We start from the raw sequence: 21539 nt of genomic DNA, 5'->3' as shown, positions 1-21539 counted from the left end.
AATGCTAGGCCTGTGTTAATGCACTTTTTGCACCTTCTGAATATACAGATACATCTGCCAAATCGCTCATTTCTTGGGGCCAGTAGTTGGCTCCCACGATGCTCGAAAGCTCTGTACGGCTAAGTTTTCCATCCAAGATACATAATCTTGCCAACGTTTCTCTACGTCTCTTCTCTCTAACCAATTTACCTGACACAGACTCTCTCAATCCTCCGCCCTGTTTCGAGTAAACCAGAGAATTCTTGAGCAAATTGTAACTATTCTTCACGAGAACATCATGATACTTCTGTCCCGATTCGAGCATCGATCTTTCTACTTCTATGTCAGCCTGTTCTATGAACACTGAACATATTTGACTGATAATATTACTTTTATCATCTCCTGTATCTTCGACTGAACGTTTTTTCAGCTGATCAAGCTGCTTTTTAAGAACTTTATAACACTCCTTATACTTTGTATCCATCACACTTAAAACCTGCCATTTCAATTTGTCGTCGACGACGGCCAGAGATTCATCCAACTTATCCAAAAGCGTCCTATAAGATCCAGCCTCAAGAAGAAGTTTATCCACCAGATCAAGCAGTGGCTCTGACTGCCAGACAGCCTCACATTCTGCAAATGTTAAGGATTTTGAGGCAAGAAATGATATTTTTGTTATCTTGAGCTCATTAATTTCATCTTCAGTCAACGAAGGAACGATTTCATTAGAAGAATTGGTATAATTATCCAATAGACCAGAAGAAATCGAGTCTACGACATTAATAAACTCATCAGAGGCATTTGCTACCAGGGACAACCGCTCTTCACTCCACGAGTCTTCATATGAAGTGGATACCAATCTGTAGCAGTTGAGACACGTTTCTAAGACAGTAGATGGTAGAATAGTGTCTTCTATCTCAGCAATAGTATCACGGGCCGTTGGTACTTCAGAATGAATTATCGGCTCTGCTTTGCCAACCTTCTCAGTAAACTGCTTGAGTTCTTTCACTTGGTACTGAAGTGCAGACGAGAGAAGCCTTTGGGATATCTGCATAGCATCCATAACCTGAGAGAACTGAGCCATCGTTTCATATCCGTTTCTTGTTTCTTCCTCGACGTACTCAAAATAGCAAAGAGCAGCGTTATAGTACAAATCCCAAGCGAATCTGGACGAAGCTTGGCTCACTAGCTCCAAAGATATCTGAAAGAATTGGCAAATATTCTGAAGAGGCTGAATGACACTGGCATCAGTTCGAGACAATGCCAAATCACAGTTATTCAAATCAGTCAAATTGACACCCTCGTTCTTAATATACTCGGTGTATACGGTGAATAGAAGTCTTGATGCATTATATCTGGTGTCAAGATGTGAAACATCAATGTTGAGTGCTTGCATATAGAGAGAATAGGCTCTCTGGTAGAATCTGAGAGCCTTTGATAGATCCGACGAAAGCCAACGATCTCCAGATTCTTCCTCCTGGGTGGCCTGGTCAAAAATCTCGTTCACTGTTTTTGGCTCTCGTCCACCACCAGATTCATTAGATGTCTCTGAAAGTCCATTGACTTTCATTTGCTGGAGTACCTTTCCGGGTAACTTAAAATGTTTGTGCGATTCTTGAAATGTTAGTGGAACGGCAGACGAAATTCGACGAAGAATACTTACTGTTGGGCATGACTGAGGAATAGGAAGACTGAAGACTGAAGACTGAAGAACAAAGGAGTAACTAAGCAAGACTGAAAAATCGTTAATTGGTACACGTAAGGATCGCGAAAATCTAGAAGAGCTCCATCGCTTGATCATTAAAACTAGATGTATGGCACACCATTGATTTCTATGAAGCAAGGTACCAAATTACAAACAATAAGAGTAGAGGATCTCAGAGTGGATACAGGATACGAAGAACGTAAGCTTTACTCTAGAAAACTCTACGCTTTAGTTCTCTCGTATTGTACTCTTCCAAACCCCAAGCAGAGCCACTTTGCCAATATTCTAGTGACTGATTTTACCGAGTCCTTGGATGTTTACAAGAATCTGACATATGCCAACCGTTTTATGATCAAAAATGGCCAAGAACAGCTTGGTTCAACCAAAATTTTCACCATAGATATAAGAAGGACGGATCTAGAGACATTTTTGGCACAGGCCTCTAAAGCCTTCAGGGAGCAGTTTCCCGAACCGGAAGTCAATCCCTATGATGCAATTTATGACCAGAGGATTATTGTGGAAGCGTCTGGTTTTGTGTCTCGGTATCGAGACATAATTGAATTGAAGAGAGCCAGCGTTAGTCTTTTAGACCGAAGCTATTTAGTCAATCACACTGATAATGTCTATCTCACCGGATTCCTTGAAAGGCTGAATTTTCAATTGGGGGGTAAGAATGATCCCAGCGGATTACTAGAGAAGAGATATGATCTTACGAGTATTCTAAAAGGTGAGACTAAGCATGCTTTAGTGGGGGAGAAAGGTCAAAGAGATGGTTCAGTAGAGTATATCGACAGTACTGAAATAGTTAAGAAGCTACTTCAAAAGGGAGTAGGACTGGCAGGTGGAAAGAGATCACTTTCACAAGCTCTGGAAGAGGACAGATTAGAGGAAGTGCAGAAAGTTACTCCCAAGAAGTTGAATTTGGGTAGCAGCGGAGCAGAAATTACAGGCAGAACTCCAGGCACCCCAGGCACCCCGGGCAGTGACCTTGGTCGTCTTGATAGCACCCCCAGTAGAATACCTAGTACTCCTATACCCTTCTCTGTTAAAAGAGAAGAATCGGTCCAGCCTTCTCCTCTAGGTTGGCAGGCACCTACACCAATTGTTATTGAAGATGCCGATTATTATACAATGGCATCAACCAGTCCAAAGGCCGTGGATACAGATCTAGAAAGGATTATCGAGACTTCTTCACTTAAAGGCTATTATAAGGTATCAGACGTCAAGATAATGGGATATTTACCCAACGAGAACGAATCTGTCGTAATTATAGATGCAGATAATCGTCTAATGATAAACGATACCTTGGAATTGGTGCTTGCACCGAATAGAAAAGGAACTGTCGTTGGTGATAAGTCCGGTAACCTCCTCTGCAGTAAGTATCTTCGAGTGGGCTTTGCGGACGAACAAACGGCACTCAGATTTTTTGAAATCAATCGCCAACACCTCACTGAATCAGCTATCCAATCAAAGTTGAAACTCCTCATCGGCAGAGTCTGCACAGTGTCTTTGACCAATATAGAAAATACGGGAGCTGTAAACGATCACATGGGAATCAATCACGTGATATGGGTACTTTCCAAGCCCTCGACTATACGCGAGCTTCTTGAGAATCACTAGTTATAATAGATAGATATACATTTACTGCTTTACTGCTCACTCTAAGTAATGGCAAAGAAGGAACAAGTAATTGAAAAAGGGTTTGCCTATGTTCGAAATGCCAAGATCGAATACAAGTTTGGAGCTCACGTGACCACAAGTAAAGGAATCTTCAATTCTGTAGGCCATGCGATGGACATTGGAGCGAATTCGTTTGCCATGTTTCTCAAGAGCCCTAGAAGATGGGTGTCTCCTGCTCTTAGTGATAATGATGCTGCAAGATTCAAAGAAATGTGCCAAAAATATAATTTCAATCCGAGGACGGACGTGCTACCTCATGGATCATACTTCATCAACCTGGCCAACCCTGACATCACTAAAAACAAGCAGTCGTTGGATTGTTTTATAGATGATTTACAGAGATGCGAAAAGCTTGATATCGGACTTTATAACTTTCACCCCGGCTCGTCTCTTGGCTCTGATCACCAAGAATCTCTTGAAAGATTAGCCACTAACATCAATACAGCCATAGAGAAGACTAAATTCGTCAGAATTGTGGTAGAAAATATGGCTGGACATGGAAATTTGGTTGGTTCGACGCTTGATGACCTTGCAGAGGTATTGAAGCAGGTGAAAAATAAGGAAAGACTTGGATTTTGTATAGATACCTGCCATACTTTTGCTGCAGGATATGATATTCGGGATGAGAAAGGCTGGAAGAAGTTTTGGGATGAATTCGATGAGAAGGTAGGCTTTGAACATTTAGCGTCTTTGCATTTGAACGACTCGAAAGCTCCTTTAGGTGCAAATAGGGACCTCCATCAACGTATTGGATGGGGATTCTTAGGTCTAGAGTGTTTCAGACTCCTCGCTAACGACGATAGATTTAAAGGAATTCCCCTAGTGCTAGAAGTTCCCGATGGCGGTGAGAAAGTGACCCCTTATGGCGATGATATTAAATTATTGGAATGGCTAATAGGTAAAAAGAAGGACGATTCAGAGGTGGTTGCAAAGACTAGTCAACTACAGAAGCTTGGAGAAAATGAGAGAAAGGAACAGCAAACTAAATATGAGAAGAAACAGAAGAAAAGAAGATCTTCCGGTGCAGATATAGCATCTTTAATGACGAAGAAGAGAAGGAAGAAAACCGCCTAAATTTATATTAAGTATTAGATATTAGATGCATTTAAACAATTACTTTGAAACGACGACCAACCTGAACAAACCTGCTTGCAGCATAGGCTGCAATACTTGCAACGTAAAGGGAACCACAATAGATAGCAAAGTAGCTATAGTTCTCAATACTTTCTTCGGATATAATAGCACCACCTCCGATCATGCCTCCAAAAACAAAGAAACCTGCCACCAAATAGGCAGTTCCATAGCGTTGGCCAAACTCTTTTGTCGAGGATATCGCAGCGATACAGCTGGGAGCCAAAGAAAGAACAGACGAATTGAAAAAACCATAAATCACAGAGAACACATAAATTGAAGAGAGACCACTATTTGACATAGACCAGGCCAACCAAAGAACCCACACACTTAAACAGGTAGCAGTCATCATAATGATCATGACATTATAGGGACCTATCTTATCGGCCAAGACACCAGGTATATACCTACCCAATATCCCCATACAGTTAATGATGGTAATGATGGTATTGGCCTTAGTCTCACTGTAGCCGACAAAAGTAACGTAGGAAGGAAAGTAAGTGAGAGTACAAACCAAGGAAAGATCAGAAAACCCTATACCAAGCGTACAAAGAAGGTATGCAGGCTCTTTTAAGGCACGAAAGTTTACAGCTTTACCACAAAGGATTGACACTTTATGCAGGATGGGGTTGGATCCAGTATATTTGATCGTTTCACTTGCTTCTGGAGGACAAATCTTATCTTTTCTACCACTGACAAGCAAAATACAGATAATCATAAGTCCCAAACAGACAAAGGCTAGAATCCTCAAAGCCCAAGTGAAACCAACGACAATATACAGTTTGTTCAACAATAAGGGAATGATGATTCCTCCAACGGATCCTCCGACAGTAGCCATAGCAAAAGCTGTGGATCTTTTCCTGTAAAACCAATGACTGACAACACCAGTTAAAGGAGCACTGCAGGTTCCCATTCCCAACCCGGTTAATATACCAAGAACACCAATGAACGAAGGAACCGTATTGCAACTTCCGGTGAAAAAAAGACCAAAGAACATTAAAATGGTGGCAAAAATTAGCGGGATCCTAGGTCCTAGCTCATCAAAAGCAACACCACCAATCAAACAAAGAACATAGGTTAGAAGAAGAAATATGGCAAAGATAAATGAAGACCCCACGGTGGACTCGTTCTGAAGCTGATGGAGGTTTAAATATGATTGGATGCTACCAATGGAATTAATGAAACCAAAATCAACAGTAAGTCCTAAGAAAGACCCAAAGACTACAAGGTAAGCTCTCCAGCCACCATCGGGATAATTGGCAGGATCGTCGAAGCATACCGAAGGATCAGCACTATTGTCAGGTTCTAAATCGTGCCAATGGCCTTCGCGACCATCGTTTTGGTCCCTACCAGTATTAGGTGCATCTTCAGAACCATCGCCATGGAGCTCGACCTCCTTCTCTCGAAAACCATCCACCCCAGTAAATTTTTTCTTGGAAGACGTTGTTGCTTGACATTTCAAAACCGGAGTACCGAAATCTTCGATAGAAGAACTCATAAACACAGAAAGTAGCTATAAACAGCCAACTCAACCTATCGCAGTGAAAGCGATTAGATTGCAACCAATAAATTACTAGCTAATTTAATATTGCGCAGCTTTACCCACTACTTGACACTACAAAAAATCACTCACACCAGACTTTGCATGGTTTATATATATATCCCTGAAACATGTAAGCGGATCCAACTTTTATTTCAAGAACGGTTTTTTTTCCAAGGAAAACTGAGGGACGGAAAGGAATAAGAAAAAGAAATAAAAGCCCTCATCGATTAGAAAAAGAAACAAAACACCGTTAAACATTAGCTGTGCTATTGTTGTCCTGGAGAGAATTCCTCGATTGGGCGTTCTTTCCGAGGGTCTCAATTAGGTTAAACATTGCGACGATGCCGTGCTCTTGGAAATCAGGCTCTGTTTGGTAACACGCGCTCCATGACAGACAGAAGATGGACAGAGGCTCAAGCAGATTGGGAGATGCCACTGTGACAGCACATCCCTTGCGTTTCCTTAGTCTGGCGACATCCACACTACAATCGGCTTTTCCATATCACATTAGAAGTTTTCCTTTAACACGCGAGAATATTTCTCGGCTAACACTACCATGTAAGAAGGAGTTGGCTTTCCGATAAGTTGCATTTTTAGAGAAGGGACCCTTACTGTGTAATCCTCACCTTTATGAGGCGCACTTAATACTGAAATGAGCCATTTATTGGTTCTATACCGGAAATATGTTTATAAAATACGGTGCTGAGGTATCCGATATACACTCAACTATAATTATTGATCGTTAGATGCATCCTCGTTTACCTGCTGTACCTGTTGGTCTAAAGGTTGAGCAACCTCATGCTTAGCCTCGAGCATCACTTCATTGATATTTCCTGCAAACTCTTTATTTGCTTCAACATCTGCGCTTTCATCCTGGTTTTCATCCTGGTGTTCGTCTTGGTGTTCGTCTTGGTGTTCATCCTGATTTTCGTCTTGATGTTCATCCTGATTTTCGTCTTGGTGTTCATCCTGATTTTCATCCCGACGTTCGTCTTGATGTTCATCCTGATTTTCGTCTTGATGTTCATCCTGATTTTCGTCTTGGTGTTCATCCTGATTTTCATCCCGACGTTCGTCTTGATGTTCATCCTGATTTTCGTCTTGATGTTCATCCTGGTGTTCATCCTGGTGTTCATCCTGATTTTCATCCTGGTGTTCATCTTGATTTTCATCCGGGTGTTCATCCTGGTTTTCATCCTGGTGTTCATCCTGACTTTCATCCCGCTGCTCATCTTCGTGCTTGAGCTCCTGTGCGTGCTCCAAATTCTCCCCATTAAATTCCTCATTATTCTCTTCTCCTTGAATCTCCTTAACTTGTTCATCTAATTGCTTGGCAATCGGTTGCTTCGACTTTGGTATTTCATTATTCTCCTTCATTTCATCAGCAACACGCTTATTATCTTTCTCTGCGTCCACGCTATCTTCTATGTGCTCTCCCGTATATTTGATAAACTTTCTACTGGATTTTGGATCGGCACCTTCTTCCAGTTCTTCTCCGTCATCTGCAGAAACTTCTTGGTTTCTAAGTAGTCCTCCATTTTCAACCGTCTTAATCCTCAAAGAGTCCATGGATCCTTGATCAGGCTCGCTTCTTCTCCATCCTGTCCTTAATCCAGTGCCTATGAGATCAAATTTAGGCAATGGATGAGCCTCTGTGTTATACACAACGTTACGAATGTCCCATTTAGGCTTGCTATCATCATCAAATAACAAGTACAAGTACTTCAAAGTCTCTGCAAGCCAGAATGACTCCATATTATCCCTGAGAACAGGAGGATTTACCGTCACATCCCCCAAAGAGGTGTAACGAGTTTTATCATCCTTTCCCTTCCCAGCAGGAACCTTAGTGTACTTGATGAAGTTCTTGAAGATTTCATAACCCCATTCACGATACTTTTCATCTCCAGTAATCTTATAGAGGTAGTACAACGTCTCAACAGTTTCTGGCCGTTGTAGATTGTGTCTGTCATTGGCCTTGATGTAATAATCCTTGTCTGTGCTTGGATCAGTATTGAAAACAACAATTTCTGGGGCCAATCCAGTGGCCTCGATATCGTGATACATACGGTAGCAAGTCTTACCCATTTCACGAGCAAGTTCCATTTGCTCAGCACGAGAGGCATCCCAACGATGCTGCTTTTGTATTTCAGCAACGGTCTCTCCCTCAGTTGCGCCCAAGGCAAACAAACCTCCGATGAAACACACCAAATGATCCATCTTGTTGTCCAATGGACCGTCAAGTCCATTGGGTCTCTCACCAATGAATGTAAGACCGTTAGGATAAGATCTGTTCACAAGATACTTCTTAATTCCAGCATAACTCTCCTGATACATATCCAAGTAAACGCTTTCGCCGGTTTGCAAATGTTGTTTAAGAAGATACTCATAGTAGGAGTCACCCCTAGAGCCAAGACGAATTAGATGGCCCTTGAATTTACCGGTATCTGGGTCGACAAAGATAGGAGCCAAACCGCCTTCGGGATGATTGTCGTCGAGAACTTTCATCACCTTTTCCACCTGCTCCCAGTACAGTTTTTCTCCAGTAACTTTGGCCAAATATTTGAACTCAAGCTGTAAAGAAGCAGCTTCAGCGGTGGAAGAACCGGAAGGAGCAGGTATTCCATCACCACGTTGCAAGTTGACAGAGGCATAGGGGATACCAGAATCGGAATCAAAAGCACCAGAAAGCTTGTTAGCCAAATGAGTAGCCTTTTCAAGAAATAAGTCATCCTCGGTGAGATAATAGGTGGACAATAGACCACCAATCATACGGATAGTGGTTTCGAAAGTGTTGATATTATGGTCAAACTTCTCATAATCCAACTCGTATTGAACCCAAGCACGGGCATCGGAAAACTCCTGCTTACATTCCATCAACTGAAGGGTATCTAAAGAATCGACGATGATCCAGCCTAGTGGAACAGGACCCATGTTTCTTCCTCTTTGAGAAACAGGTCTATATATATCTTTACCCCATCCGTGGCGCATGTAGTCATGCCAGGAATCAAGGAAAGTCTGCCTAACCTCATTTTTTCTTCTATCCCACAGACCCAGAGGTTGCTGAGACTCCTCTGAGCAGGGAATTATCGAGTAGAAATAGAGAATTCCATAGAGAATCAGGGAGGTGATAAAGGCCCTAAAGAGCATCTTCTTATGCTTGGACCGAGTGACAATGGCCTTGAAATTAGAATATATGGTGCCCTTATGCGCAATGCGTTTGTCCTTGTAGTACAGCGGAAGCGGTGTTTCCTTGGTGGGCGACCACTTTGGTTTAAGCATTATGACAAGAGAAGAAATAAAGATAGCGAACCGACCAGCAATGAAAAATTAAAATGAGAAAGGTCAAGCCAAATAAAGCCAATTGAAACCAACAAAATGAACGAAATTAACGAAACCAAACGAAACCGAAGGAATATATATAAAAAGGCGTTTCAGCAAGGGGAATTTCACAACAGTCCGTAATGTGAGGCGTTCCAAGTGTATTAGATGGGGGACTAAATGTAGAGTTATCTGCAGATCCAGATAGGCGGTAACTAAGAAAATTGTGGGCCCAATAGGTCCGCGCATAACTAACAATAGGGGGATGGATTATAATAATTACTGGATAGGGAATTAATGTCAGTTTGAAAGCCTGGTGGCTCAATGTGGAACCAATAGGGATGAGACGGAGACAGGATGAGATGCAATTGGATTTTAACGATGACGCACTGGGTACTGCGCTGGGTACTGCACTGGGTACTGCACTGGGTACTGCATTGGGGACCGCACTGGGCACCGCACTGGGCACCGAAGAGTGTACCGAGCTACAGATGATATAGATAGTGAATGAATGTGTGTTCCATTTCAGCCTCAACACCGTATAGGTATGTATTTACTAAGAAATACGAATCCGGTAGTAGTGGGATACCGGATTTTGCACAAATACCCAACGGGACTTATGTTCAATAAAAAGACATAAAGTGGCTGATTCCTAAGTTAGTATAGTGATTCGTGTGTCGTATATTATGTCAACTTTCTAATATAACATCCGTGCACCGACAAAGAATGCTTGTTTTGGAAAGGGCTCATGGGAGTTTTCTTATCTCACCATTATTCATATCACTATATCTTATCTATTGTTATTGTTTTGTTAGACTTGCATCACAAGATTACACCTCACAACAATTCTGATCAATTACTATATGTCTGGTTTCAATGATTTTGTTGACCAATTGCTGTCAAACAAATGAAATCCTGTTTCGTGACAAAGGGTTGTTCTATCGTGCAAACATCCTTACACCTCATGAGTAATCTGAAAATTTTTTCTAACTAAGATCTGAAGAGAGAGGAGAGCTTTAGAGATCAGAATTAAGACACCAAAAGGTAAGTAGGCTTTGGTGAACTCTGTCTGTATCTATCATGCAAAAGAGCCACATTTCTCAAGCCATTGGTGCTTCAATTCCAAATAATACTCCTCATGCTGTGTCTGTTACACTTCCAACATGGGAAGCTACCGTTGGCTACGAGCAGGGACAGGATTGGGTTGTTCAGAAGATGCATTCTGGGTATCCGCGTTTCTTCATTCACTCTAAAATTCAAGAACTATGTGACCTACTAGAGCAGACATATGCTCTGGATGATGAGCGATGCTTTATTTATCCAACGTACAATGTTGCGAAGCGTTGTAGAAACTTCATCAAAGCAAGGACTACACTTCCTCAGGTTAATATCCGTATTCTTCAGTTGAGTTCTCCTGCCCCCAAAACCGTTGAGGAAGCATCCTATCGTGTGGAGTCTGACATTGCCGTTGTATTCTTTCCCTCTAGTGAATACCCCTTGGCCAAAGAGTACTGGCAACACTCTGGTGAAGGCATCTCTTCGCGTCATGCAGAATACTTCCTTACAGAGATGACGGATAAGCTTAAAAATGATATCAGGTTGAAAAAGAACCTTCAAAATACCCCGGACTCCCGCAAAATGTCTCCTCACCCTTACAACAGTTCGCATTCTCCGATAAACGGAAGCGCTGGGAGTAGGTCCTCGAGATCTTCGAGATCGTCCGGAAGACACAGTACTATCAATACCCCCATTGCCAACAACCCAGAGTTTGTTTCATTTATTGAGGAACGATTTGGCCGGAATCTCGATTTGAGCTTTGCCAAAGATGCCAAGAAATTACTCCGTGAGAGAATCGCCGACCAGTCTGAAGATCAGTATACTAACTCCGATCTTGTCTACCTATTTCCTTCTGGAATGGCTTCTATTTTCAACGCTCATCAAGTTCTTCTCAATACTATACAGGACCATAAGGAGTGCAAATCTGTTTGCTTCGGCTTCCCATACGTTGACACTCTTAACATCTTGCGTAAATGGGGTGCTGGCGTTCACTTCTACGGCTATGGAGATGACGAGTCAATGGACGAATTAGAGAAGCGCCTTGAAGGAGGCGAACAGATTTTAGGTCTATTCTGTGAGTGTCCATCCAATCCAATGTTGACTACACCTGATTTAAAGAGGATCCATGCTTTGAGTGAGAAGTACAACTTTGCTGTTGTTGTTGACGACACTGTAGGAAATCCATCGAACATCGAAGCTCTCGTGTATGCAGATTTTGTGGTTTCGTCGTTGACCAAGGTGTTTTCTGGTGATTCCAATGTGATGGCAGGTTCCATGGTTCTCAACAAGCAGTCTAGGTACTATGGGGTGTTTAAAAAATACCTTGACGAGAACTTTGAGGACTGTTTCTGGGACCAGGATGCCATTTTCCTGGAAAGAAACTCTAGAGATTTTGTTCGTCGTTCGAAGGAGATGAATTCGAATGCTTTAGCCGTCTTGAAACTATTTGAAGAATCTCCTTTGATTGATAAGATATTTTATCCATTCATAGCCAAATCTAGAAAATACTATGATGCTTTGAAAAAACCGGATGGAGGATACGGTGCACTTATGTCGATCATTTTCAATGATCCTACGGATGCAGTTTGCTTCTTCAATAGTGTTCGATTATCCAAAGGTCCTTCACTTGGAACAAACTTTACATTGGTTTGTCCATATGCTATATTGGCACACTATCAAGAATTAGACGAGGTTGAAAAATGGGGAGTTGATAGAAACCTGGTTAGATTAAGTATTGGAATGGAGCCTCAAAAGGAACTCATTGAGATATTAGAGGAGGCTCTTGACATTGCGAAGGAGCAGCATGAAATATGATATAAAATACTTAGTATAATAAATTCCTCGAGAATTCCCTGATTCGTACGAACCATCATCCATCATACACTTTCTTTCTTTCTTTCTTTCATTCATGGTTGTTGTTGATAAGGTTAAGGTTACTGTGGATTCAGCCAGGGTCATTGAGGCCGAGATGCTCACGCCGAAGTCATTTGCCACGTTTGGATCTGTATTCTCAGCGGATGAACAGATTCAAGATGCCGAGAAAACTTCAGCCAATCAAGGAACTGCCACGAAGCTCCTGAAAGTCGCACCTGTTATCAACAATAGTGAGCAGGCACCTTCTGGAAGAATGGCTACGGCCAACTGGAACATCTTCAGATCTTATCCACCCAATCATCTCATGACTAAAGATGGAGATACAGTGAGTTATTTGGCCAGAGTTCTAGAGAGACACCCATATACTACGCAGACGTTCATACCAATGGGTCTAGATGCTCACCAGATAGGTTTCCTTGTGATTTGTGCTCCTAATGATACAGCACACGGCAATTTACCCGATTATAGAAGAGCACGGGCATTTTTGTGCCGAGGAGATCAATCAGTGACCTACGGTGTTGGTACCTGGCATGCTCCAATGGTGGCATTAGGACCAGGATATCACCTAGATTTTGCAGTATTAGTACACGAAAATGGGGTTCCTAATGAAGACTGTGAGGAGGTGCTGTATGAACCAGGGTTTCATGTTAGTTATGTAGTTTAGTTATGTAATTAATCAGTATCCATTGTGTCTGTCGTGACTTGGGTGGTCTCTGTGGTTTCGGCAGCGTCAGTGGTTTCAGCGGCGTCAGTGGTTTCAGCAGCGCCAGTGGCTTCGGCACCTTCGCCGCCTTCGCCTTCGCTCTCACCCTCACCCTCACCCTCACCCTCACCCTCATCTCTATGCCTCTTGTTCGTCAACGAATCTAACATACCCAAATACTTCTCAACATCCTCATCATCATACACTGTGAATGGCTCATCCTTACCAACCACAGCCACTGTAGTATTGTGCAAATTGAGTTCTTTATCTTGAGCTAAAGTATCTCTCAATGCTGTCAATCCATATTCAATCAACTTATCTCTAGAAGCATCTGGGAATTCCTTGAATTTATCCTCCAAAAAAGTCCTTGCAGCCTGAGATCTGGCACCAATGGCGGCTCCAAAATACTCAAGCACTGAACCAGAAGGCTGGAACTCATATAAATGAGGACCTGTCTCATCCACACCTGCCACTAAAAGCCCCACACCGTAAGGTCTTCCGCCTGCCGATTGCGTATTTTCTTGGGCTTTATCTGCAATCGAATAGACAGCCTTGGCCATATTGAGAGGTCTATTGAACACCATCTTGGATGTCATTGCCTGTTGACGAAGGAAGTTGGACAACACTCTTGCGTCAGGAGCTAAACCTGCAAGAGCAACTCCCATATGTTCATCAATCTTGATGACCTTCTTTTGATATGATCCCAATTCCTCAGCATTTCTTTTCAAAGCCACCAAAACAACGTGAGTCTTGGACACCAAACCCACAGCAGCAGAGCCCTGCTTTATAGCTTCAAGGGCGTATTCCACCTGAAATATACGGCCAGTGGGCGAAAATGTGGTGACGTCGTTATCGTAATTGTTTCTAAACTAGTCAGTGTTAGTAAGGGACATGTCAAACACGATCTACATGCGGATATACGTACCATTGTTGGTTAAAGAAGAAGTATATTCAGTATAGATGGAATGATTTGCCTCTAGAAAAGTTCGCGACTTGGTAGTTGGGTCGCGATGAGACTACGGGGGAAGGGGATGGGACCCACGGGGAACGGGACTCACGGCGGCTGCCGGGGAGGAAAGAGGTGATATGGGCCGTGACTACCATGGACATAGACTACACACGGCAACACGCCATCCTCCAATGCCTGCACTCACTACTCCCCACCAATGCCTGCTCTCGCTACGCCCCACCCTCCCTACTACACAACAGTCTTTAAACAATATATTTGAATGAATAGTGTATATCTTCTAACTCCTTATTTCTTCTCCATATCACCCCTCTTAAATCTTGGATGCCTTGGATCATTGATATAATCCTCAGTATCAGATAAAGCAGACTGTGCCTTCCCAACAAGATAGTAAGTCACACCTGCGCCAACAAAGAAAGGCCAGTAGAACTTTAGAATTGGATAACGATAAACCTTGGTTCCTAGAAACTTCATCCTGTACTTATTAGAATTGAATAAGGAAGTATGTAATACTCGACACTCTAAGAAAAATCAGAGATCGAGCCGGCCAATTGAAATTTGGAGAAGTCGGCAGCTGGTCGAGGAGTCGTTGGCAATCTCGTCGGGAACCGGAACGAATTTTTTATACATCATGTGATTTTGAACCACGTGAGTATCCTAGTTTTGCAGGTGCTATCGACCGAGGAAGATGATATTTCGCCGGGGTTTCAGAGTTATTCATGGTCTCGAGGAAGGTAGTACAGTTCTCGTTGAAAGAAGATGAATTCGATATCCATGGGGAACAAGTGCAATTCCAACCAGCAGGCAGAGAATTTACAGCCGGCTGACCCGAGGAAACCATTAGAGGCTCGGGGATCAAATAATATAGTCCGATCACATAGGATGGTGCAATCACAGTCGACGACACCGGTGTCTTCACAAAAGCTACACCACCAAAAGATGAACCGAATAAATTCGGCTTCCCCGGTGGTTATTAAGGCCCCCTCAATATCGACTACTCCTACCACCGCTCAATATCATCCCATAGCCATCAGACCTAGGCCTATAACCATAGCACCCGCACCTTCACCATTAATACACGGCCAAGTCGGGTCTTCGTTTAACTCCATAGCTCTCAGCAGAAATCTGTCAACTGTCTCCAATAAAGGTTCTGATGACATCAGTTTATCAACATCCAAGAACTGGGCGTTACCGCCGAGATCAAAGCCTAAGAAGGGTCGTAAAGAAAGGCCGGTAACCGGAACATCCAGAGTTAAGAATAAAGGAACAAGGGTGAGAATTAACCGGCAGATCCATTCCAACATCAATCTTTTCACCAACAATCAGAGCGAACTACAGGCCCAGTTACAGAGCGTAACCAGAGAGAACGGGAACTTGAAGAAGGCTCTGGCCAAGCTCAATCGGGAGATCGAGAGTTTGAAGGCTATTGCCAATAGCATCGAACCAAATACATCTCCGTTCATCGTGGACGCGTCTACAAATACCCTACCTCTCGATCCGGTCACTATGAATTACATTATCGACTGCAAGCGACTCAAAAGGGAGGAAACCAAAGGGCCTCAAGGATCGGGGTCGCTGGCTATTCCAGTCGGCCTTAAGCCCATTGTGACTGGATATTCACTGAAAAATACAACCTTCCTCTCTCCTAAAGACATTCTCATCAATCCTACTGCTTTGAAACCACAAACAAGTATTAAAGCTCCTAAAAAGCATAAAAAGAAGCGGGAGCAGGAGAACCTTACGAGGGACCTTAAAAATGACTCCAAAAAGGACCCAAAAGACTCCAAAAAGACACCAGAAGACTCCAAAAAGACCCCAGAAGACTCGCAAAAGCGCCTGAAAAGCCTTTCTCGGGCCCCAGAGAACCCTCAAGATACCCTCCCTTCACTAAGGAAGCCAGTCGCACCAAAAGCTTCTAAAAGCATAGATACGCCTAAGCAAGCTAGTAAGCTACAATCTGCCTCACATCCTGCCGACTTGGCAGCTGCTGATTGGTTCTCCAAAAACAGTTTCCTGGACTTCGACATGTACAACGATGGAATGTCGGATTCTACTCATCCATTGTCGGAGTCTCCATCATCATTCATGCTTGAATCTATGAAGGCCAGTGAAAGTCTTGACGCAAGAAAGATCGATGATACAGCAAACGGCAGCACCACCACCAACAACAACAACAACGATGATGCTTTGGCCAGTCCGAGGTTCGACTTTGACAATAATGATGATTTAATGTATTAAACTACGTATTTGATGAACATGCTCAGGCAAACATTAGGAGTAGACCCAACACTGCTGTAGCACCTATGGTAATATAACCTGTGGTGTAGACTGCTTTCAAAGTGGTAGCGTGAGAAGTGTCCCAAATCAAATGTCTAATACCGTTAGAGAAATGGAAGACGAACGGGAAAGCCACAACAGCTTTCAAAAAATAATCAACGACAGATGGTAATCCAGCAACCAAATCAACCAATGTGGCAGAATCAATTGGATGGCCCAAAAGAGAACCTGCTGCAAAGGCCATCGTGATACCATAGAAACCGGTGGCCAACATAACACCGGTTATTCTATGTAAAGCGGACATCACCGCGGTAAGCTGCTTCTCGTAGATGTCCAAATGAGGTGACACCGGTCTGTTTCTTCTTTGTGCCTGGAGAATTGCCTCCTCCTGGGAGTCGGACCTGTTCACAGTGGTGATCTGTCTATGGGCCATAATGGCTCTGACGTTGGCAGCGCTCGATAAAACCACAGGTCTTAGTAGGCTGTGCCTTCTGCATGCAGTAGAAGCTGTAAGTCTGAGGAAGTTTCTGGCGGATGCAAGCATGGCTTTGTTGAGGAAGAAGAGAGTGATAACAAATAAGCCAAACTATCCGTATGATCTTTCCCCACTAATTTAAGTCTCTTCTCAGCTCCCGTTGGTCCACGGTAATGTATCTTTCTCGGCTCCGGGTTCGTAAAAAATCGGAGAGTTGAAATTTCGAGTCCAATGATCTCGCATCCCTACACCGGTGAAAGATGGGTTGCAATTCAAAGGGATTTCGTCTACTCAGTATCTTCAATCATAATACATTTATTCATTACATCTAGCACCAAAATTTATAAATCCTGTATATCCAAGGTTTGGTCTGCATCATGGCAGACTCTTCAGCTCTTTCCTGTCTGAGAAGTTCCATATCTATGTTCTCTCTTCCTGAGGAAAGATCTATATCCTTGGCAGGAATCCACAACATCTTAAGTCCTCCATGCCTTTTCCAGATGCAATATCCAATAAGTAATGCAAGGTTCACTACCACATTTAAGTAGTTTTGGAAAAACACCTCCGCACTAGGGTTTGCTCCTATTGGGACAATAGAAATCCATAACTGTGCTATCAACACTAAAACGTTCAGTACCAAGCCTATCCATGAACCAAGTGTACCAACTATAGATGTGTATTGTAATTCCTCCGTAGAACGGCCTTGTATCTTCATGGCATTCCGAAATCTAATGTGTGAAAGGCATATAGTACCCCATGTAAGCACCGAGGAAAGTCCCGAGATGGCCATAAGCCAATTGAACACTTCAGCCTCGTTTGGTGTCACAGAAAGATAGCAAAGTAGACCCATTAGCAAAGAAATCACAATACCTACTAATGGTCTACCATTTCTATCCACATAGCCCAAAAGTTTAGGAGCAAATCCTTGGTTGGCGAGAGAAGCAACACTACGAGAACATGCAAACACTGATGAGTTAGCCACAGAGACCACAGAGATCAAGATAATTGCATTGAAAATAGATGGAAGCACCTTGATTCCTGCATTTTCAATAGCAATGACGAAAGGCGAATCAGAAGCACTCGATGAAGATGAATTCATAAGACGTGAATCATTGTAAGGAACCAAGAATCCAATCATTATCAACGAAATCAAATAAATGAGCACAATTCTCCAAACCACTTGTTTAGAAGCCTTTGGTAGAGTCTTTCTAGGGTTGGCAGTCTCAGCAGCAGTTAAGCCAATTAGTTCAGTTCCTCCAAATGAAAAAGCTGCTGTAACAAGCACTGAACACAAACCTTTGAAGCCATGATTGAAAGCACCTGGATTGTGGAAATACATACCTCCAATATACTCACCACTAGGCACACCACAGTCCATAATAATACCCAAAATGCAAAAGCCTACCACAGCAAAGATTTTTATCAAGGAGAGCACACTTTCAATTTCACCAAACATCTTTATACTGCAAATGTTGATGACAACGATACAAGCATAGACTATGGACACCCACACTGCTGAACTGATCGAAGTCCAGAATTTTATGGTGATTGCTGCAGCCACTAATTCCAAAGGTAGTAATGTGAGCCATTGTATTGTATAGGTCCATGCAACGGCGAAACCCCACGCAGGAGACACGAATCTACTGCAAAGTATAAGAAAAGATCCGGAAACTGGGAACTCCACCGCCAGTTCTCCCAAGGCTTGAATAGTGCAAAAAATCATGATTCCTGTAAAAAAGTAACATATGATCAAAGAAGCAGGACCTCCGCTTGCCAATGCACTACCACTACCCACAAACAAACCAGTACCAATAGCTCCACCAATGGCGATCATCTGTATATGTCTAGAGTTCAACTCCCTTTTCAACGGCGTCTTTGCAGCTCTCACATTAGCTTTTTCAAGGTCACTCATGTCACTGCTATTGTCACCTTCTTCAACAATTCTCTCCTTGAATCCGTCTCTAAAATCAAATAGCATTCCTTTTAATCCATTTTTCTTCGGAGTCTCCTCTAATGACTCGCTCAAATCATCGCTGGCCGTATAAGTTGACGGTTCTTTCGATGCCAAAGATTTCTTCGGATCCATTTGTAAGTCCAAAATACCCAAACTAGGAACTGTCGTTCATATAAAGGTTAAACCTGGAGAAGAAGGAAGAAATAAGACCAGGGAAGTATTCAAATCGTTGCAATTAAAGATCAATAAATGACTCTTGCTCGTTAATTTGATTAAATTCCATTTTTGTCTTATTCGTCTTTCTTTGGGAGAAGGATTTTTAATGCCCTACCGGCAGTCGGGCTTTCTGTCTCTATCAAACAACTTTTTTTTCTTTTTCTTTTTTTTTTTTCTCAATGAGATGAGATGCCGTTGACCGTTGAAGGCATTAATAAGAGACTAGTGAATTTGAAAACAAAAGAAACGTGGGAAAAAAAAAGGAACAATTTCTGACAGGCACCTGCATATCCATTTTCGGATCTCACACCCCCCTCCCTACCCACTGTGTGCTTACGAAAGGGAGAAAACAAACGAGTTGCAGAAGAATGCACTACATATGGATTATTATGCATAAATGTATTCTGGATTTTGCCTATCCTTATGAATATGAGAGTATTATTTAAAGACTCAACACCAAAACTTGTAAGTTCTATACCACCATGGCCTAGAACGAATGTAAGCTTTCATTTCGGCCTTCTCTTGTCTGACGAGATCCACATCAACCTTCTTCCTTCCTGTAACAAGGTCGACATCCTTACCGTGAATCCACACAATAGATTTGCGTCTTTTCCATAAAAGATAAATTATAAATAGGCCAATGTTAACCACAACGTTCAAATAACTCTGGAAGAAAGCTTTAGCATTTGGCTTACTACCAATTGGGAAAAGGGAGATCCAAAACTCCACCACCAAGACAAGGCAATTCAAGATGAGGCCAAACCAAGAGCCAATAACACCGCTAATGGCGGTGAAACTTAATTCATCTGTAGTTCTACCCTGCACCTTCATGGCATTACGGAATCTAATATGGCAAAGGCAGATGGTACCCCAGGTACAGATTGACGAAAGACCAGATAGGGCCATCAACCATGAAAACACTTCAGCCTCTTTAGGTGTAGCAGAAAGGAAGCAAAGTAGACCAAACAAAAGGGCAAGTCCCACACCTGCGAGGGGCCTGCCTGTACGATCGATGTAGCCAAACCATTTGGGAGCAAATGACTGATCAGCGAGAGATGCAATGGTACGGGAGCATCCAAAGACGGCGGAGTTGGCAACAGAAATCACGGAAATTAAAATAACACCATTAAATATGGAGGGAAGCACTTTAATGCCTGCATTTTCAATAGAAATCACAAAAGGAGAAGCAGTTACATCAACAGACGAGGACTGAAGAAGTCTTGAGTCGTTGTAGGGAACGAGGAGTCCAACAAGAGTCAACGAAACCAGATAGAATAGGACGACTCTCCAAACAACCTGTTTTGTAGCGGAAGGTAAAACTTTCTCGGGGTTTTGGGTTTCTGCCGAGGCTAAACCAACAAGCTCTGTGCCTTCAAATGAAAAAGCTGCTGTAACGAACACTGAACACAAGCCTTTGAAGCCGTGATTGAATGCACCGGGATTGTGGAAATACATACCTCCAATGTATTTACCGTTAGGACCGCCTCCACAATTTAAAACGACGCCTAAAATGCAGAAGCCTACAATAGCAACAATCTTTATCATTGAGAGAACACTTTCAACATTTGCATATCCTAACGACCCGAAAAGGTTAATAATGACTATTGTACAATAGAAAATTGCCACCCAGGCCCCTGGATTCACAGAGCTATTCCAGAATTGAATTGTCAACGACGCAGCAACTAATTCCAAAGGCATGACAATAAGCCATTGCATAGCATAATTCCAGGAGATCATAAATCCCCATCCGGGGGATATAAACCGGTTGCAAAGCGAAAGAAAGGATCCAGCAACAGGATATGCAACGGATAGTTCACCTAGCGCTTGAACAGTACAGAAAATCATTGCACCCGTTAGAGAATAACATATAATTAATGATGCCGGTCCACCAGTGGCCAAAGCAGTACCGCTACCGACGAATAAACCAGTTCCAATGGCACCTCCAATAGCAATCATTTGAATATGGATAGATTTCAACTTACGTTTAAGGGGTGCTTTGGCAGCTATAACAGCAGTTCTTTCAATATCAGTTAAATTCGGATCTATCTCTCCAACATCGTACCTTTTAAAGCCATCTATGAAGTTATGAAACCATCCTTTAAACCCACCTTTGCTCTCCTCCGTCTCACTTATAGAGCCACTACTGCTATCGTAGCTGGTACTGGCGACTTCATCGTTTGTATTATAAGCCTTTTTAGGGTTCACCTCAAATATAGTTCCCTGTCCCTTTTTATTATCAGTTGTATCGGACATTTTTAAACAGGAAAGTCCACTCAGAAATGTAGAAGTAGGAAAGAATAGATATAGTATTTATGAAAAGAGAAAAAGGAAATAAAGTCAAGAATATTCAATAGAGCTACATATACAAGTAATACCGTTTGAATATATACAGATATATACTGCTCCTCAAAAAAAAAAACCAGCTTTCTGTCATTTGATAATGGTCGCAAGCAGGGCCGGTAGAGGACTGATAAGGAAGAAAAACAATGTATCGGAACAATACTCATTACATAACGCCCTACTTTCCACTCCTCCGGAAGACGTATGGTTCAACTTCTGCTCCGGCAAACGGGAATAATTTAGGATTCGAGAGAAAATTAGGCGACGTCAAACGGCAATGCACGGCAACAAACATCAAATTCGAGATGAGATGCCTTAGG

The 21539-nt window shown here is 42.5% G+C and overlaps 12 protein-coding genes across 12 annotated transcripts; 5 read left to right on the top strand and 7 right to left on the bottom strand.

Moving 5' to 3' along the window:
- Positions 1-4: 4 nt before the first annotated feature.
- Positions 5-1549, bottom strand: FOA43_002915 (uncharacterized protein; the record flags this gene model as incomplete). Its single annotated transcript, XM_038923197.1, has 1 exon — positions 5-1549. One exon carries the CDS (start codon positions 1547-1549, stop codon positions 5-7), a length of 1545 nt encoding a protein of 514 aa, XP_038779125.1.
- A 240-nt stretch (positions 1550-1789) lies between these two features.
- On the top strand, positions 1790-3304 carry FOA43_002914 (uncharacterized protein; the record flags this gene model as incomplete). The annotated part of the gene is made up of 1 exon (XM_038923196.1): positions 1790-3304. The coding sequence occupies one exon, from the start codon at positions 1790-1792 to the stop codon at positions 3302-3304; it is 1515 nt and encodes a 504-aa protein (XP_038779124.1).
- Positions 3305-3352: 48 nt separating this feature from the next.
- On the top strand, positions 3353-4438 carry FOA43_002913 (uncharacterized protein; the record flags this gene model as incomplete). The annotated part of the gene is made up of 1 exon (XM_038923195.1): positions 3353-4438. The coding sequence occupies one exon, from the start codon at positions 3353-3355 to the stop codon at positions 4436-4438; it is 1086 nt and encodes a 361-aa protein (XP_038779123.1).
- A 31-nt stretch (positions 4439-4469) lies between these two features.
- FOA43_002912 (uncharacterized protein) lies at positions 4470-5993 on the bottom strand (the record flags this gene model as incomplete). The annotated part of the gene is made up of 1 exon (XM_038923194.1): positions 4470-5993. One exon carries the CDS (start codon positions 5991-5993, stop codon positions 4470-4472), a length of 1524 nt encoding a protein of 507 aa, XP_038779122.1.
- A 777-nt stretch (positions 5994-6770) lies between these two features.
- FOA43_002911 (uncharacterized protein) lies at positions 6771-9317 on the bottom strand (the record flags this gene model as incomplete). The annotated part of the gene is made up of 1 exon (XM_038923193.1): positions 6771-9317. One exon carries the CDS (start codon positions 9315-9317, stop codon positions 6771-6773), a length of 2547 nt encoding a protein of 848 aa, XP_038779121.1.
- A 1119-nt stretch (positions 9318-10436) lies between these two features.
- FOA43_002910 (uncharacterized protein) lies at positions 10437-12227 on the top strand (the record flags this gene model as incomplete). The annotated part of the gene is made up of 1 exon (XM_038923192.1): positions 10437-12227. One exon carries the CDS (start codon positions 10437-10439, stop codon positions 12225-12227), a length of 1791 nt encoding a protein of 596 aa, XP_038779120.1.
- A 94-nt stretch (positions 12228-12321) lies between these two features.
- On the top strand, positions 12322-12951 carry FOA43_002909 (uncharacterized protein; the record flags this gene model as incomplete). Its single annotated transcript, XM_038923191.1, has 1 exon — positions 12322-12951. The coding sequence occupies one exon, from the start codon at positions 12322-12324 to the stop codon at positions 12949-12951; it is 630 nt and encodes a 209-aa protein (XP_038779119.1).
- Positions 12952-12959: 8 nt separating this feature from the next.
- FOA43_002908 (uncharacterized protein) lies at positions 12960-13918 on the bottom strand (the record flags this gene model as incomplete). The annotated part of the gene is made up of 3 exons (XM_038923190.1): positions 12960-13854; positions 13882-13895; positions 13916-13918. 3 exons carry the CDS (start codon positions 13916-13918, stop codon positions 12960-12962), a joined length of 912 nt encoding a protein of 303 aa, XP_038779118.1.
- A 301-nt stretch (positions 13919-14219) lies between these two features.
- Positions 14220-16195, top strand: FOA43_002907 (uncharacterized protein; the record flags this gene model as incomplete). Its single annotated transcript, XM_038923189.1, has 2 exons — positions 14220-14226; positions 15105-16195. 2 exons carry the CDS (start codon positions 14220-14222, stop codon positions 16193-16195), a joined length of 1098 nt encoding a protein of 365 aa, XP_038779117.1.
- A 22-nt stretch (positions 16196-16217) lies between these two features.
- FOA43_002906 (uncharacterized protein) lies at positions 16218-16778 on the bottom strand (the record flags this gene model as incomplete). Its single annotated transcript, XM_038923188.1, has 1 exon — positions 16218-16778. One exon carries the CDS (start codon positions 16776-16778, stop codon positions 16218-16220), a length of 561 nt encoding a protein of 186 aa, XP_038779116.1.
- Positions 16779-17037: 259 nt separating this feature from the next.
- On the bottom strand, positions 17038-18795 carry FOA43_002905 (uncharacterized protein; the record flags this gene model as incomplete). Its single annotated transcript, XM_038923187.1, has 1 exon — positions 17038-18795. One exon carries the CDS (start codon positions 18793-18795, stop codon positions 17038-17040), a length of 1758 nt encoding a protein of 585 aa, XP_038779115.1.
- Positions 18796-19329: 534 nt separating this feature from the next.
- FOA43_002904 (uncharacterized protein) lies at positions 19330-21132 on the bottom strand (the record flags this gene model as incomplete). Its single annotated transcript, XM_038923186.1, has 1 exon — positions 19330-21132. One exon carries the CDS (start codon positions 21130-21132, stop codon positions 19330-19332), a length of 1803 nt encoding a protein of 600 aa, XP_038779114.1.
- Positions 21133-21539: the final 407 nt, after the last annotated feature.

Source organism: Brettanomyces nanus, chromosome 3 (assembly GCF_011074865.1).
Source record: "Brettanomyces nanus chromosome 3, complete sequence".
NCBI lineage: Eukaryota > Fungi > Ascomycota > Pichiomycetes > Pichiales > Pichiaceae > Brettanomyces > Brettanomyces nanus.
Note: the sequence above shows the minus strand (reverse complement) of the source record. Positions and strands in the feature narration are given on the sequence as shown.